The sequence below is a fragment of the Pholis gunnellus genome (assembly GCF_910591455.1).
Source record: "Pholis gunnellus genome assembly, chromosome: 23".
NCBI classification, from domain to species: Eukaryota; Metazoa; Chordata; class Actinopteri; order Perciformes; family Pholidae; genus Pholis; species Pholis gunnellus.
Genome location: NC_136550.1, coordinates 11041424 through 11059638, shown reverse-complemented (window position 1 = coordinate 11059638; position 18215 = coordinate 11041424). Strand labels below are relative to the sequence as shown.

The 18215-nt window shown below is 39.9% G+C and overlaps 1 protein-coding gene across 2 annotated transcripts in view; it reads left to right on the top strand.

The window, feature by feature from the left end:
* Positions 1 to 9468, top strand: part of kdm6ba (lysine (K)-specific demethylase 6B, a) — a 47001-nt gene extending 37533 nt beyond the window's left edge. For both annotated transcript variants that reach the window (XM_079184659.1, XM_079184658.1), the window contains 14 exons: positions 107 to 679; positions 819 to 4405; positions 4645 to 4771; positions 4963 to 5068; positions 5307 to 5512; positions 5666 to 5769; positions 5850 to 5918; positions 6040 to 6188; positions 6294 to 6408; positions 6687 to 6874; positions 6965 to 7106; positions 7351 to 7477; positions 7592 to 7762; positions 7908 to 9468. In XM_079184659.1, coding sequence (XP_079040785.1) covers positions 107 to 679; positions 819 to 4405; positions 4645 to 4771; positions 4963 to 5068; positions 5307 to 5512; positions 5666 to 5769; positions 5850 to 5918; positions 6040 to 6188; positions 6294 to 6408; positions 6687 to 6874; positions 6965 to 7106; positions 7351 to 7477; positions 7592 to 7762; positions 7908 to 7922 — 5679 coding nt within the window. In that variant the 3' untranslated portion in view covers positions 7923 to 9468. The remainder of the gene's footprint in view (positions 1 to 106; positions 680 to 818; positions 4406 to 4644; positions 4772 to 4962; positions 5069 to 5306; positions 5513 to 5665; positions 5770 to 5849; positions 5919 to 6039; positions 6189 to 6293; positions 6409 to 6686; positions 6875 to 6964; positions 7107 to 7350; positions 7478 to 7591; positions 7763 to 7907) is intronic.
* Positions 9469 to 18215: the final 8747 nt, after the last annotated feature.

The window sequence follows — 18215 nt, the reverse complement described above, 5'->3', positions numbered from 1 at the left end:
CTGTATTGGATTGAGTGGTGTCATAAAGATGTTGATTCTGTTAGCTGTCTGAACCTGTTGGTTTTGTATTACTCTAATCTTCCTCTGTTGCTTTTTTGTATAACAGGAATCCAACAAACAAGGAATGGGTAATTATGGCCAAAAGTCCTCTCCTGCCTCCTCCACCCCTTCAAACCTCTCCCCTCCACCAAACTCCTCCCCGGGAAGCTACAACCAGGGATGTGCTCCTCAGCTCCAGAAAGATGCATTCCAACCTCAGGCTGTGAACCAGCAGTCCCCTCCCTCGTCCTACCCCAGCCCCAGCTCCAAGCTAGGGCAAGCTCCACCCTGCCAGGCCATGGAGCCTCGTGGTCCTCACAACCAGAGAGGCCCTCCTTTTAGGATCCAAGGTGGCAGCCAAGCTACCTCTCACACGGCATCAACCCCAACCAGGGGAGACAGAGAACAACACCTGCATGCCCAATCGTCACCAGCAAACCCTTCTGCAACCAGCAACAACAACAGCAGCAGCAGCAGCAGTGTGCCTTACAGCCACTTCCAGCCTCATCCAGGGCTGGGGCACAAGGGTCCCCCTCCTCCTCCACCTCCTCCTGCCAGCAGCACCTCAGTACCTCAGCATTTGCAAAGTGGGCTCCATGAAGCCTGGAGATACCAGAGCAGGCCCAGCAGTCACTCTGCAGTGAGTATAAGTCATTCATGCTGTGTCAGTTTGTTCTTCTGCAGTTATGAGTGCCGTGGTCAGTTAACCCGGATGCCGTTACGAGAGTAATTATTAGTAAATGTATTAATGAAAAACTGTTTTGTATGTGTGTCTTCAGGAGTCAGGCATTTACAGGCCTTCAGGACTGCTACCTCAGCGCCAGCAGAGCCACAATCACGTCGTGGATAGTCGTGTTCCTGGTCCTTCCCAGCACCACCATCATGTCAGCCCTCCTCTGCCCCTAACCAACTCCACTCGAACACCTGTCATCACTGCCAATCTTCCCATATCCCAGAGCTCTTGCCCCATCGGTGGCTATAGCAACAGCAGGATATCTAGTGGTGTACCTATGGCTGGTGTGTGCAGGGTGCCCACATCGCCCCCTGCTGGTTGCTCGGTGAACAATGGCAGCAGTTGGCAGAGAGGAAGAGAACCTGTACCCCAAACCTCCACCCGTGGTGTCGCTAGCACCACCTCTCAGCTGGATGCCCTGCTGCAGCCAGGATGTCAGAGAGGCCAAACTGCCTCTGCCAACCAGCAGGGGCTGCCCAGACCACACCAACAGGAGCCCACCAAGTCCCGCCCCATAAAGGGGAAGATGTCCTGCTATGCTCAGGCTGAAATGGAGCAACCCCCTGCATTTTCCTCATCATCTTCTTTGTTCTCCTCACGGCACCAGAGGGTAGGGGACAGTGTGATTACAAGTAGAGTTTCAAATCCTCTTCCTGGTTCTCCTATTAAATACCAATCAGCTCCACGCTCCACTGCCAACACTGCACCTCAGCCGTCCCACCCAGCCCTCTCCTCCAGACTGGGTCAGTCAGAATTTGCCTCGACACAGGCGTACTCTCAGCCCCAGATTCGTCCACCAGCTCCGACCTCTGCCCCTCAGTCCATCGAAGAGGCTCTAGACAAGCTCGATGCAGAGCTAGAGGGTCACATGCAAGCTGAGGAAAGGAGAAAAAGGGACAGAGAGGAGCAAGAGAGGCGGAAAAAAGAATGGGAGATGAGACAAAAGCGGGACGAGGAGAGGAAGAGGAAGGAGCTGGAGAAGAAGGAGGAGGAGAGGAAGAAGAGGGAACTGGATAGACAGGAGGAGGAGAGGAGAAGGAGAGAATGGGAGAGGCAGGAGCAGGAGAGAAAGAGGAGGCAAGAAGAGGAAAGGAGGAGGAGAGAAGCGGAGCGGCTAGAGGAGGAGAGGAAAAGGAGAGAATGGGAGAGGCAGGAAGAGGAGAGGAAAAAGAGAGAATGGGAGCAAAAGGAGCGGGAAAGGAAGAGGAGAGAGTGGGAGAGGCAGGAAGAGGAGAGGAAGAAGAGAGAAGCAGAGAGGCAGGAGATAAAGAAGAGGGAACTGGAGCGGCAGGAAGAAGAAAAGAAAAAACAAGAGTTGGAGAGGAAACACGAGGAGAAAAGGAGAATGGAACTATGCAGTGCAAAAGGCAAAGAGCAGACCGCTATTGAAAATCTGGAGAGACTGTTCTCCTGCAACACTTCCCCAACACCCCCACCTCCTCGCCTTTCTTCTGTTACTGCACCTTCTTCAGGTCCATTGCCCCCATGCTCCCAGGCTTCACCCCCTTACCCCTGGCTCAGCCGTGGTGGCGTGCTCCCCTGTCCACCAGGCCAGACAACCACCACCATCACTCCTGTAGAAAGGCTGCGGCCGCCCCCTCTTACACCTCAGACCGAGTATGCCAGAGAAAAGCAGAGGCAGAGGGAGATGTGGAGCAACAGTGGCGGAACGACATTCAGCCCCTCATCAACACACAATACCTCAGGGATGAACCAGTTGGTATACCCCAACAAGCCCCCGGCAATGCAAGCCGCACCCAACCTATCCAAAGACTCAGCCAGGGAGAGAGACAGCAGCCAACACTCTCTCCCCACCTTGGCACTTAGAGAGCCCCCCAAACTGTATCAGGCTTTTCCCAGAGAAAACCCAACACCACCGTTATCCTCCAGCTCTATGAGGGGAATCCTAAACCAGCAGATGACAGGAAGTGGTTTGGAAAATGCCAGTAGCTGCGCCGCTGAATCTGCCCAATTTGAGGAGGAGCCGTCTGAGTTGTCCACACTGCTCCCCGATGGTCTGGCTAACATTATGGCTATGCTGGATGAGTCTATCAAAAAGGAGGAGGAGATGTATAACAGTGAAAAGGCTGGGTCCACAGGTCTCCTTGACAACTTTACCCCTTGTGTCCAGCCTATCAAGAGCTACCTGAGTGCCCCAGACCTCATTCCAGCAATGAAGCATCAGCCCAACCAGGAAGACTTTGGATCCAATCCGCACGCCAGCCCTCCTGTGCTCAGTCGCCAAGGCTCTCTGGCATCCCCCTGCAGCCGAACATCATCTCTCAATGAGGAGGAGGAGGACTACTTTAAACCTTCTTCGAATGTCCCTCTGAACCCCAAACGGTCAATGGACATGGGAGTGGGGAACACCAATTACCGCCACAGCGACCTGGCTAAACTTTATGGCCTCCCCGAGCAGACGAAAAGTGAGGTTGATGAGGAGGAAGATGACGAGGACTCTGAGACACCGTCTTGTTCTCCACCACCCCAAAGACCCCACCTCCACCAAACAGGTGTAAACAGCATGTTCAAGTCCCTAACAACAGTCCTAGAGAGCCAGAAGTATGCCTACCGCGGTGGACCTTTTGGGAGACCCCCTCCGTCGGCTCTGCTTGGGGTCAAATATTCCTCGTCGCTGTCACTGGGCCCCGATATCTGTCGCCAGCAGCAAGGCAGTTCTCCAACGTCAGATTCTACCAATCCACCGTTTAGCCCAGCTTTCCCATCCCTAAAGTCCTCCCCTCCTCCTCTGCTAGAAGGCAAAAAACTGAAAATAGAGGACTCTCATGACTGGAGAGATGATGGAGAGACAACAGAGGACAGAATAAACTCTACCCAAAAGGAGAGTATTTCTACCTTAAAACCCATAAAGGAGATCAAAGAGGAGCAGCTGTTGACGACTATCTCTGAGTCTTCTCTGGCAGATTTAGGCAAAAGCTGCGAGGACATGCTCAGTCGACAGTCCCTTCCGAGCCATAACCCACTTGATAAACCCGATGGCCATGTCAAACTGAAAGACAGGCACAAAACTGAGAAGGTAAAGGAACACAGAGAGAAAGATAAGACGAGGAAGCATGGTCACAGCAGCAGGAAGCACGACGACAGGAAAGAGAAGAAGCATAGAGAAAAGAGAGAGGAGATGACCTTCTGCTCTTCATCATCATCATCTTCGTCTTCCACTCATTCCAGCTCCAGCCACAGGCGGCACAAGGATGGCAAGAGCCACAAGGAAAAGAAAGATCGCAGAATTCTCGGTGACCTCAACCTCCAGAGCAAGGAGGGGTCTGAGATGAATCGGGGTCATTATGACGCAGAAAAGACGAAACATAAGGAAGCATCCGGTGCCAGCTCCACCAGCGAAGGGGAACAGGCAGAATGGTCCTCGAGAAGTTCGGGAGAAAGATCTTCCGAGGACAAAAAAGACTCTGAATCCGGTTCTTCGCTGGGTTCAACGGACTTCTTGAAACTGAAAGCGCTGTCAGATGGGCCCCCCAAAGAGCTGAAGATTCGCCTGATCAAAGTGGAGAGCGGGGACAGGGAGACCTTCATTGCCTCCGAGGTGGAGGAAAAGAGGATCCCACTGGAGGACATCACCATTAAGAACTCTGCCAGTGAAATCATCAGGTCCTGCAAGTAAGTGCACTGTGGAGGAAGGCTCTCCTAAAAATACTTGATATGGAATGTCAGTAGCCCTTTTCTAGGCATATATCGGGGATGCATTCACGGATATGTCTATGAACAGGTTAGAGTAGTATATTTGTGTTGCGCAAAGGATAATTACCCATCAGGTAGCACGCGCACAGGACTAGAAACCTGTGTTTTGTTTCTTTTTGTTTGCATCTGTCAACATGTTGTGTTTTTTTCTGTTGTAGGGGGGCCAGAGTAAAAGGGAAGTTCAGAGAATCTTACTTGCTCCCAGCCTTCTCTGTCAAGCCCATCATGACCTCAGATGAACCCATTCCCAGAGAGAAACTCAACCCTCCTACACCCAGCATCTATGTACGTCACTATGTTTCATACATACTAGCCTTCTTTCATTTGACACATTTGAGATATTTTATCTATTATAACACACAGTAAACACAACAAGTTCTTTTTCTGTTTAATCAGACCATAAAGTTATTTAGATACAACATGCATGTGCTGCCCTCTTGTGGAGATGTGTATTGACTAATTCTTCTCCTCTCTAGTTGGAGAGTAAGAGGGACGCCTTCTCCCCTGTGCTGCTGCAGTTTTGTACAGACCCCAAGAATCCTGTTACTGTCATCAGAGGCCTGGCTGGATCTCTACGACTCAGTATGTTAATGCGTTACATTTATTTACATGCAATAACCCATGGTAGGCTTTTGGGAGGGGGGGCTTAAAGAGACAGAGGGAAATATGAGATTCTGAACATTAAGGAATGAACCTGAAAATGAGAATCCTGTCGCCTCTAAGCATCTTGCCTTGGTCAAAATGTCGACCCATTAGTTGCAAACAATATACTATTCATCTGCATCGATTGGTTGTAATGTAAATGTGTCCTTGTTTTTAGACCTGGGGCTGTTTTCTACAAAGTCACTTGTGGAAGCTAATGCTGAGCAGGCGGTAGAGGTGAGGACTCAGGTACAGCAGCCTGCTGATGAGAACTGGGACCCCAGCGGGACCGGCCAGACGTGGCCCTGTGAGAGCAGTCGATCCCACACCACCATTGCCAAGTATGCCCAGTACCAGGCCTCCAGTTTCCAAGAGAGTCTGCAGGTAAATGACTATCCCTGCCGCTAATAGTGGTACTGTTAGTACTTCTACTCTAACAACTTGAGCTTCCACAATTTCTGCATTCATGTACATTCTGAACATTTAATGTTTCTTATGTTGTGATAAAGCTGATAAACATGTGGTTTGTGTTTCCAGGAGGAGAAAGGCAGTGACGATGAGGACGATGAAGATGAGAAGGAGAAGAAGATATCAAACAGTTTAGACACTCCAAGCAAAGACAACTCTAAAGAAAGTAGCAGGTAAGGATACTGTGCAAAGTTTACTGATTGTGTTTTGCAATTGTTAGCAACACTTAATAATAATGTTTTCCTTTCCTCAGTGGTGAGCAGAAACAAGTGGGCAAGATAATTAAGTTTGGCACCAACATTGACCTCTCAGATCCCAAGAGGTGAGCAACTTTAATAGATCATCCTTAGATCATAGCAAGCACAGCTCCTTTGTACTACATCTGTTTCTACATGTAAATTCATGCTACATTTCTAAAGATAAAAGTTGACGTCTTTGCTTAGGTGGAAGTCCCAGCTTCAGGAGTTGCAGAAGCTGCCGGCGTTTATGCGTGTGGCATCCAGTGGAAACATGCTGAGTCATGTTGGACACACCATCCTAGGCATGAACACTGTCCAGCTCTATATGAAAGTTCCAGGGAGCCGAACGCCAGGTAATGTCTGAAACGGGTGGAAAGACACCTTTAGTTAAACACAGTATGAAACACAAGTTTAATTCTAAATCCTATATGTGAGAATATTCTTTCCTTAATCAACAGGTCACCAGGAGAACAATAACTTTTGCTCGGTGAACATCAACATTGGCCCTGGAGACTGTGAGTGGTTCTCCGTCCATGAGAACTACTGGCACGCCATCAGTGACTTCTGTGTAAAGTGAGTAGACACTACCGCAGTCCTTCAGTCTGAATGTGCAGTGGTGAGAAGGATTTGCCATGTAGTCTGTTTTGGTTTTGCTCCACTTATCAACATATTTGGATGATGCTGTTAGAAGTTCATCCACAGATAGTTGTCAGTTGAGCTTGACTAACCAGGCTAACCATGCTAAGCCAAGGTGATCAAATTCACCCTCTTGAATGTCTGCCTGGGACGTTGTGGCGTGCCACCAGTTGACGATCACTGCCCAACATACCTTTTTCCTCTTATGTGCTCAGGCATGGAGTGGACTACCTGACAGGGTCCTGGTGGCCAGTGTTGGAGGACCTCTACAAATCAAACATCCCAGTGTACCGCTTCATCCAGCGGCCTGGAGATTTGGTGTGGATCAACGCTGGAACTGTTCACTGGGTTCAGGCCGTTGGCTGGTGCAACAACATCGCATGGAATGTCGGCCCTCTCAATGGTAAGGAGTGCGCCACCTGGTGACCAAATACAGACTACTTCAACAATAGTTATAATATCGAGTAAAACATTGTTTCACGTGTCTCTGCAGCTTACCAGTACCAGCTGGCCCTTGAGAGGTTTGAGTGGAACGAAGTGAAGAAGGTGAAGTCCATTGTCCCCATGATTCACGTGTCCTGGAACGCAGCCCGCACCGTCAAGATCACTGACCCAGACACCTTCAAGCTGGTCAAGTGAGTACATATGAAGTGTACTTAGTTACACCTACCTAAGCAATGAACAGCCCCGCAATACATCTCACTTCATAAAGGTTATCATTTTTAAGAAGATGCACCACTTCACAATCAACATTACAACCTTGATTGAAGCAGTACTTATTGCTGGGTTGTTGTATCGGATTCCATTTGGAACGATACATATGCTAAGCTGTATAAAACAAGATTTAAACATTTGTTTGTATTCTTACCCTTTCGCCAGACACTGCCTGCTGCAGTCCATGAAGCACATCCAGATTCTGCGGGACCAACTGGTGGCTGACGGGAAGAAGTTATCTTATCAGAGTCGGGTCAAGGAGGAGCCTGCCTACTACTGCAACGAGTGTGACGTGAGTAGCTACTAGTCTCTTTATCACAGAGTCACTTGCCAGTTTATTAGATACATCTAGCTAAACTAATGCAGGTTAATGGGAATGTTTCCTAACCTATTCTCTCTTCTACAGCTGGAGGTGTTCAATTTGTTGTTTGTGACAAGTGAGAGCAACAGCAGGAAGACGTATGTGGTTCACTGTGAGGACTGCGCACGTCAGCGTAGCCCCAACCTGACTAACGTGGTGGTGCTGGAGCAGTACCGCACAGAGGAGCTCATGAACACATACGACTCATTCAATCTGGTAAGCAGACGCGTACCTCTGTTCAATGTCCCTGCTGTCTGTTGTTGCTCCTTTCTGACTAGAGAGAATAACAACAACTTGTCAATTTAAACTTTTAAGTCAATTAAGATGTTTGTGACTTAGTCTCCGTCTTGTGTCTCACCAGGCCTCCTCCCGGTGACAGAGCTCCCCTCCTGCGTCTCCTCAGCCATAACCAAAACTCCTGCAAGCCAGGACAAAAAGACACAGTTTCACTTTGGTTTTCAACTTAACGTTTCATTATTTAAAATCATTTTTGCTACTACTGCTAACACTTGCCGAACAGCCAGTTGAATACGTTTACTCACCATTACTGTTTACAAAAAGAAATACCAAGCCGCCAATAAAATACCAGTTTACTCTCAGATGGTGCTTTTAACCAGACACCCACAAGGGGGCAGTTGGTGCTGCCATTGAACAAACTGCAGAGGGTACACGCTGGTTCCAATGGTGTGTTTGTGTCAATACCAGAGAACTTCACTTGTTCCTGTTGTTCTCGTCTTGAATACTGAGATTTGTACATGCTGTTTGCAATTTTTGTGGGGTGCTGTCTTTTTTAAAAAATAATTTATTGATTTGTTTTTTCTAAACTAGATCAACCTAGATATATACCACATTGGCCTTGTATTTAGAAAAGAGACAAAATGAAAAATACTAATAATAGAGATATGAACATTTTTCTAGAGCATTAAGAATTTTAAAAAATACAAATGTTTGGAATGCTTCAAAACATACGGGTTTTAACGACTTTGGTTGTTTTGGGGGGGATTTCATTTTGTCTTTCAAATTCTTGTATGTGTTGTAAATCTCGTGTTTGTATGAATTATACTTTAATTTCCTCTGGCGAATAATAAGTTGTCACGCATCAGGTCTTTTTGTTCATTTCTTCCATCTCTGTATGGAGTATCTCTTTAAAAAAAGAAAGAAAAAAATCATTGCCATCTGGTGTTTGTGTGTTGTACCTCTGATTGTTTTGTTCCAATATGCAGACTTAGTATTTCCTGGATTTCTTTTTTTGCATTGTACATTTAATTTAAAATGTTTCTTCTATTTATTGGATATCAATGGTCTCCCTTTTTTTTTAAAAGGGTTGTACAAGTTTGCGATTTTGTTTCCCTCATTATTTTTTTTTATAGTAAGCGATTGCTCCATAAGAACTGACATTTGGGGTTGTGTGTCCACGGGAGTGGAGGCTGCTGTTTCTCTGGTGCTTGCCTCTCATGACTCCTGCCTTTTTCTTCTGATATATATTAAATGATACCTTTATCTTGAATATAACACCACATTTCCTGTAGACAATAGGCACACTGCTCACGTAGAGAAGAGGACTAATGGAATGCTGTGTTTGTATGCTCATTAAGGAAAAAAACTGTTTCCAAAGTGTTTTGAGAAATGGTCATTTTTTTTATTATGTAGGGGCTTTTAGACGAGATTTTAATGATTTTATGATATCTGTTGAATATGATAATGGGATAGATGGTGCTAAATGTTCTCTTTGAACAACTTCTCTTTATCTTCTTAAAATGAGAATTCTATTTTTCCTGTTGCAATATTACCTTATCCTTTTTCTTCTCTTTGTGGTCATTTATTTATAACTGCACTGTTTAGAAAATTCACACAGACATACACACACACACACACACACCAAACTGAGCCAGACGTCTTAAACACTTTGTGAATTTGTGTGACATTACTATTAATAAAAACTTTTTGATAAATCCAACAGAGACTGGTAAACATCTGATTCTTTTCCAATCAACTTGCTTGGTGACACCTGATCCGCCAGTGACATTTATAAGAGACGCCTCTAGAGTCAGTGTTCCTCATAAGACACCACTAGACATGTTCTGATTTCATACTATGATATTTTAATGACACTATTGCTGCTATACTTTAAATTGTTAACAGGTATTCAACCTTTCTTTCATTATATTTAATATAGGGCTGGGCAGTATGGTCTGAAATGTATAGCACAATATATTCCTTTTCCTACAGTGTCAATATAAATGCTTCTGAAGGAATAAGGCATGTATGTATGGCAACCTCACAGCATAATTACTACCATCCAGAAGTTAATGTAAACCGTCAAAAACTCTGTTATTGTCATCTACTGATTGTTTGCAGAAAACAATTGAATTCTAATTCCTATCAATCTTCTCTAATATCTATATATTGCTGTGAAAACATCTCCCTCCAACAACTGTTAAAACAAGATCAAATTTGACCACATCATGATAGCATAATCATTTATTTTGATTGAATAGAGCTTAAATGCACCATACAAGTCAACGCAACCTTGTTATCGTTAGGTTTTCAGTAATGCCATTTTTCTGAGCAGCACGAATGGAATGAATTGCAATATAATAACGGTCTGTTATCTTACCGTACTATGACTTGTTTCAACATGCTACAGAACTCTGGAAAAGATGCTGGTCTCCACCACCGTGGAGACTTTTTCGACATGCTATACTATGACTTATTGTGAAATACTGTACTATGAATTGTCTCGACGTACTATGAATTGTTATGACTTGTTTCGACGTACTATACTATAGGTACATCCCAAGTCTCTTAATTGCATCCTCGGTTTCCCTTACTGGAGAGACGCAAGGAAACCATGCGAGGAGTGACTCGTCAAGCTACGTCTGTTTATGAAGAAGGCGGATCAACTGTAAGTCGGTTTTATCAGCTCAGTTTTTTTGACGGAGTTTGTGTGATCACTGTACAAATAAGACACAATCACTGTCAGAGGAGAGATTTGTTCTGTCTGTTACTGGTTTAAAACATCTGCATTTACTGTGCTCTGTGTACCTCTTATAAGCACAGGATCTGTATGTTTTGATATTGTAATTGTGAAGTCATTGAATAAACCAGGATATGATTGTTTCTTTTGAACACTTAAATTAATTTATTAGCCTCACATGACAAATATAAAAAGTGTTTGGTCTCTCCAGCTCTTTGACTTTAATTGTATCCATAATAAAAATTATTGAGGGAAATAACAGATCGTGAAAAGACAAATCTTTCAAATAAATGAAAAAAAGTAGTTTGTGGTCCTTTTGTTTTTTCGACATGCTACACTATGACTTATTTCGACATGCTATACTATGACTTATTTCGACATGCTATACTATAACTTATTTCGATATGCTATACTATGACTTATATGATGACTTTTTTCAACATGCTATACTATGACTTTTTTCGACATGCTATACTATGACTTATACTATGACTTATTTCGACATGCTATACTATGACTTATTTCGACATGCTATACTATGACTTATTTCGACATGCTATACTATGACTTATTTCGACATGCTATACTATGACTTATTTCGACATGCTATACTATGACTTATTTCGACATGCTATACTATGACTTATTTCGACATGCTATACTATGACTTATTTCGACATGCTATACTATGACTTTATTCAACATGCTATACTATGACTTTATTCAACATGCTATACTATGACCTATACTATGACTTTTTTCGACATGCTATACTATGACTTTTTTCGACATGCTATACTATGACTTTTTTCGACATGCTATACTATGACTTTTTTCGACATGCTATACGATGACTTTTTTCGACATGCTATACTATGACTTATTTCGATATGCTATACTATGACTTATACGATGACTTTTTTCGACATGCTATACTATGACTTTTTTCGACATGCTATACTATGACTTATTTCGACATGCTATACTATGACTTATTTCGACATGCCATACTATGACTTTATTCGACATGCTATACTATGACTTTATTCGACATGCTATACTATGACTTATTTCGACATGCTATACTATGACTTATTTCGACATGCTATACTATAACTTATTTCGATATGCTATACTATGACTTATACGATGACTTTTTTCAACATGCTATACTATGACTTTTTTCGACATGCTATACTATGACTTATACTATGACTTATTTCGTCATGCTATACTATGACTTATTTCGACATGCTATACTATGACTTATTTCGACATGCTATACTATGACTTATTTCGACATGCTATACTATGACTTTAGTATAGCATGTCGAAAAAAGTCATAGTATAGCATGTCGAAATAAGTCATAGTATAGCATGTCGAAAAAAGTCATAGTATAGCATGTCGAATAAAGTCATAGTAAAGCATTTCGAAATAAGTCATAGTATAGCATGTCGAAATAAGTCATAGTATAAGTCATAGTATAGCATGTCGAAAAAAGTCATAGTATAGCATGTCGAATAAAGTCATAGTATAGCATGTCGAATGAAGTCATAGTATAGCATGTCGAATAAAGTCATAGTATAGCATGTCGAAATAAGTCATAGTATAGCATGTCGAAATAAGTCATAGTATAAGTCATAGTATAGCATGTCGAAAAAAGTCATAGTATAGCATGTCGAAATAAGTCATAGTATAGCATGTCGAATAGTCATAGCATAGCATGTCGAATAAAGTCATAGTATAGCATGTCGAAAAAAGTCATAGTATAGCATGTCGAATAGTCATAGTATAGCATGTCGAATAAAGTCATAGTATAGCATGTCGAATAAAGTCATAGTAAAGCATTTCGAAATAAGTCATAGTATAGCATGTCGAATAAAGTCATAGTATAGCATGTCGAATGAAGTCATAGTATAGCATGTCGAAATAAGTCATAGTATAGCATGTCGAAATAAGTCATAGTATAGCATGTCGAATGAAGTCATAGTATAGCATGTCGAAATAAGTCATAGTATAGCATGTCGAAATAAGTCATAGTATAGCATGTCGAAATAAGTCATAGTATAGCATGTCGAATAGTCATAGTATAGCATGTCGAATAAAGTCATAGTATAGCATGTCGAATAAAGTCATAGTAAAGCATTTCGAAATAAGTCATAGTATAGCATGTCGAATAAAGTCATAGTATAGCATGTCGAATGAAGTCATAGTATAGCATGTCGAAATAAGTCATAGTATAGCATGTCGACAAAAGTCATAGTATAGCATGTCGAAATAAGTCATAGTATAGCATGTCGAAATAAGTCATAGTATAGCATGTCGAAATAAGTCATAGTATAAGTCATAGTATAGCATGTCGAATAGTCATAGTATAGCATGTCGAATAAAGTCATAGTATAGCATGTCAAATAAAGTCATAGTAAAGCATTTCGAAAAAAGTCATAGTATAGCATGTCGAATAGTCATAGTATAGCATGTCGAATGAAGTCATAGTATAGCATGTCGAAAAAAGTCATAGTATAGCATGTCGAAATAAGTCATAGTATAAGTCATAGTATAGCATGTCGAAAAAAGTCATAGTATAGCATGTCGAAAAAAGTCATAGTATATCATGTCGAATAAAGTCATAGTATAGCATGTCGAAATAAGTCATAGTATAGCATGTCGAATAAAGTCATAGTATAGCATGTCGAAATAAGTCATAGTATAGCATGTCGAATAAAGTCATAGTATAGCATGTCGAAATAAGTCATAGTATATCATGTCGAATAAAGTCATAGTATAGCATGTCGAAATAAGTCATAGTATAGCATGTCGAATAAAGTCATAGTATAGCATGTCGAAATAAGTCATAGTATAGCATGTCGAATAAAGTCATAGTATAGCATGTCGAATAAAGTCATAGTATAGCATGTCGAAAAAAGTCATAGTATAGCATGTCGAATAAAGTCATAGTATAGCATGTCGAAATAAGTCACAGTATAGCATGTCGAAATAAGTCATAGTATAGCATGTCGAAATAAGTCATAGTATAGCATGTCGAATAAAGTCATAGTATAGCATGTCGAATAAAGTCATAGTATAGCATGTCGAAATAAGTCATAGTATAGCATGTCGAAATAAGTCATAGTATAGCATGTCGAAATAAGTCATAGTATAGCATGTCGAAATAAGTCATAGTATAGCATGTCGAAATAAGTCATAGTATAAGTCATAGTATAGCATGTCGAAATAAGTCATAGTATAGCATGTCGAAATAAGTCATAGTATAGCATGTCGAAATAAGTCATAGTATAGCATGTCGAAATAAATCATAGTATAGCATGACGAAATAAGTCATAGTATAAGTCATAGTATAGCATGTCGAAAAAAGTCATAGTATAGCATGTCGAATAAAGTCAAAGTTTAGCATGTCGAATGAAGTCATAGTATAGCATGTCGAAATAAGTCATAGTATAGCATGTCGAAATAAGTCATAGTATAGCATGACGAAATAAGTCATAGTATAAGTCATAGTATAGCATGTCGAAAAAAGTCATAGTATAGCATGTTGAATAAAGTCATAGTATAGCATGTCGAATGAAGTCATAGTATAGCATGTCGAAATAAGTCATAGTATAGCATGTCGAAATAAGTCATAGTATAGCATGTCGACTAAAGTCATAGTATAAGTCATAGTATAGCATGTCGAAATAAGTCATAGTATAGCATGTCGAAATAAGTCACAGTATAAGTCATAGTATAGCATGTCGAAAAAAGTCATAGTATAGCATGTCGAATAAAGTCATAGTATAGCATGTCGAAAAAAGTCATAGTATAGCATGTCGAATAAAGTCATAGTATAGCATGTCGAAAAAAGTCATAGTATAGCATGTTGAATAAAGTCATAGTATAGCATGTCGAAATAAGTCATAGTATAGCATGTCGAAATAAGTCATAGTATAAGTCATAGTATAGCATGTCGAAATAAGTCATAGTATAGCATGTCGAAATAAGTCATAGTATAGCATGTCGAATAGTCATAGTATAGCATGTCGAATAAAGTCATAGTATAGCATGTCGAAAAAAGTCATAGTATAGCATGTCGAATAGTCATAGTATAGCATGTCGAATAAAGTCATAGTATAGCATGTCGAATAAAGTTATAGTAAAGCATTTCGAAATAAGTCATAGTATAGCATGTCGAATAAAGTCATAGTATAGCATGTCGAAATAAGTCATAGTAAAGCATTTCGAAATAAGTCATAGTATAGCATGTCGAAATAAGTCATAGTATAAGTCATAGTATAGCATGTCGAAATAAGTCATAGTATAGCATGTCGAATAGTCATAGTATAGCATGTCGAATAAAGTCATAGTATAGCATGTCGAAAAAAGTCATAGTATAGCATGTCGAATAGTCATAGTATAGCATGTTGAATAGTCATAGTATAGCATGTCGAATAAAGTCATAGTATAGCATGTCGAAATAAGTCATAGTATAGCATGTCGAAAAAAGTCATAGTATAGCATGTCGAAATAAGTCATAGTATAGCATGTCGAATAGTCATAGTATAGCATGTCGAATAAAGTCATAGTATAGCATGTCGAAAAAAGTCATAGTATAGCATGTCGAATAGTCATAGTATAGCATGTCGAATAAAGTCATAGTATAGCATGTCGAATAAAGTCATAGTAAAGCATTTCGAAATAAGTCATAGTATAGCATGTCGAATAAAGTCATAGTATAGCATGTCGAAATAAGTCATAGTATAGCATGTCGAAATAAGTCATAGTATAAGTCATAGTATAGCATGTCGAATAGTCATAGTATAGCATGTCGAATAAAGTCATAGTATAGCATGTCAAATAAAGTCATAGTAAAGCATTTCGAAAAAAGTCATAGTATAGCATGTCGAATAAAGTCATAGTATAGCATGTCGAATAAAGTCATAGTATAGCATGTCGAAAAAAGTCATAGTATAGCATGTCGAAATAAGTCATAGTATAGCATGTCGAAATAAGTCATAGTATAAGTCATAGTATAGCATGTCGAAAAAAGTCATAGTATAGCATGTCGAAAAAAGTCATAGTATAGCATGTCGAATAAAGTCATAGTATAGCATGTCGAAATAAGTCATAGTATAGCATGTCGAATAAAGTCATAGTATAGCATGTCGAAATAAGTCATAGTATAGCATGTCGAATAAAGTCATAGTATAGCATGTCGAATAAAGTCATAGGATAGCATGTCGAAAAAAGTCATAGTATAGCATGTCGAAATAAGTCACAGTATAGCATGTCGAAATAAGTCATAGTATAGCATGTCGAAATAAGTCATAGTATAGCATGTCGAATAAAGTCATAGTATAGCATGTCGAATAAAGTCATAGTATAGCATGTCGAAATAAGTCATAGTATAGCATGTCGAAATAAGTCATAGTATAGCATGTCGAAATAAGTCATAGTATAGCATGTCGAAATAAGTCATAGTATAGCATGTCGAAATAAGTCATAGTATAGCATGTCGAAATAAGTCATAGTATAGCATGTCGAAATAAGTCATAGTATAGCATGTCGAAATAAGTCATAGTATAGCATGACGAAATAAGTCATAGTATAAGTCATAGTATAGCATGTCGAAAAAAGTCATAGTATAGCATTTCGAATAAAGTCATAGTTTAGCATGTCGAATGAAGTCATAGTATAGCATGTCGAAATAAGTCATAGTATAGCATGTCGAAATAAGTCATAGTATAGCATGACGAAATAAGTCATAGTATAAGTCATAGTATAGCATGTCGAAAAAAGTCATAGTATAAGTCATAGTATAGCATGTCGAATAAAGTCATAGTATAGCATGTCGAAATAAGTCATAGTATAGCATGTCGAAATAAGTCATAGTATAGCATGTCGACTAAAGTCATAGTATGTCATAGTATAGCATGTCGAAATAAGTCATAGTATAAGTCATAGTATAGCATGTCGAATAAAGTCATAGTTTAGCATTTCGAATAAAGTCATAGTATAGCATGTCGAATAAAGTCATAGTATAGCATGTCGAAATAAGTCATAGTATAGCATGTCGAAATAAGTCATAGTATAGCATGTCGAAATAAGTCATAGTATAAGTCATAGTATAGCATGTCGAAATAAGTCATAGTATAAGTCATAGTATAGCATGTCGAAAAAAGTCATAGTATAGCATGTCGAATAAAGTCATAGTATAGCATGTCGAAAAAAGTCATAGTATAGCATGTTGAATAAAGTCATAGTATAGCATGTCGAAAAAAGTCATAGTATAGCATGTCGAAAAAAGTCATAGTATAGCATGTCGAATAGTCATAGTATAGCATGTCGAATAAAGTCATAGTATAGCATGTCGAATAAAGTCATAGTAAAGCATTTCGAAATAAGTCATAGTATAGCATGTCGAATAAAGTCATAGTATAGCATGTCGAATGAAGTCATAGTATAGCATGTCGAAATAAGTCATAGTATAGCATGTCGAAATAAGTCATAGTATAGCATGTCGAATGAAGTCATAGTATAGCATGTCGAAATAAGTCATAGTATAGCATGTCGAAATAAGTCATAGTATAGCATGTCGAAATAAGTCATAGTATAGCATGTCGAAATAAGTCATAGTATAGCATGTCGAAATAAGTCATAGTATAGCATGTCGAAATAAGTCATAGTATAAGTCATAGTATAGCATGTCGAATAGAGTCATAGTATAGCATGTCGAAAAAAGTCATAGTATAGCATGTCGAATAAAGTCATAGTATAGCATGTCGAATAAAGTCATAGTATAGCATGTCGACTAAAGTCATAGTATAGCATGTCGAAATAAGTCATAGTATAGCATGTCGAAATAAGTCATAGTATAAGTCATAGTATAGCATGTCGAAAAAAGTCATAGTATAGCATGTCGAAAAAAGTCATAGTATATCATGTCGAATAAAGTCATAGTATAGCATGTCGAAATAAGTCATAGTATAGCATGTCGAAAAAAGTCATAGTATAGCATGTCGAAATAAGTCATAGTATAGCATGTCGAATAGTCATAGTATAGCATGTCGAATAAAGTCATAGTATAGCATGTCGAAAAAAGTCATAGTATAGCATGTCGAATAGTCATAGTATAGCATGTCGAATAAAGTCATAGTATAGCATGTCGAATAAAGTCATAGTAAAGCATTTCGAAATAAGTCATAGTATAGCATGTCGAATAAAGTCATAGTATAGCATGTCGAATGAAGTCATAGTATAGCATGTCGAAATAAGTCATAGTATAGCATGTCGACAAAAGTCATAGTATAGCATGTCGAAATAAGTCATAGTATAGCATGTCGAAAAAAGTCATAGTATAGCATGTCGAAATAAGTCATAGTATAAGTCATAGTATAGCATGTCGAATAGTCATAGTATAGCATGTCGAATAAAGTCATAGTATAGCATGTCAAATAAAGTCATAGTAAAGCATTTCGAAAAAAGTCATAGTATAGCATGTCGAATAGTCATAGTATAGCATGTCGAATGAAGTCATAGTATAGCATGTCGAAAAAAGTCATAGTATAGCATGTCGAAATAAGTCATAGTATAAGTCATAGTATAGCATGTCGAAAAAAGTCATAGTATAGCATGTCGAAAAAAGTCATAGTATATCATGTCGAATAAAGTCATAGTATAGCATGTCGAAATAAGTC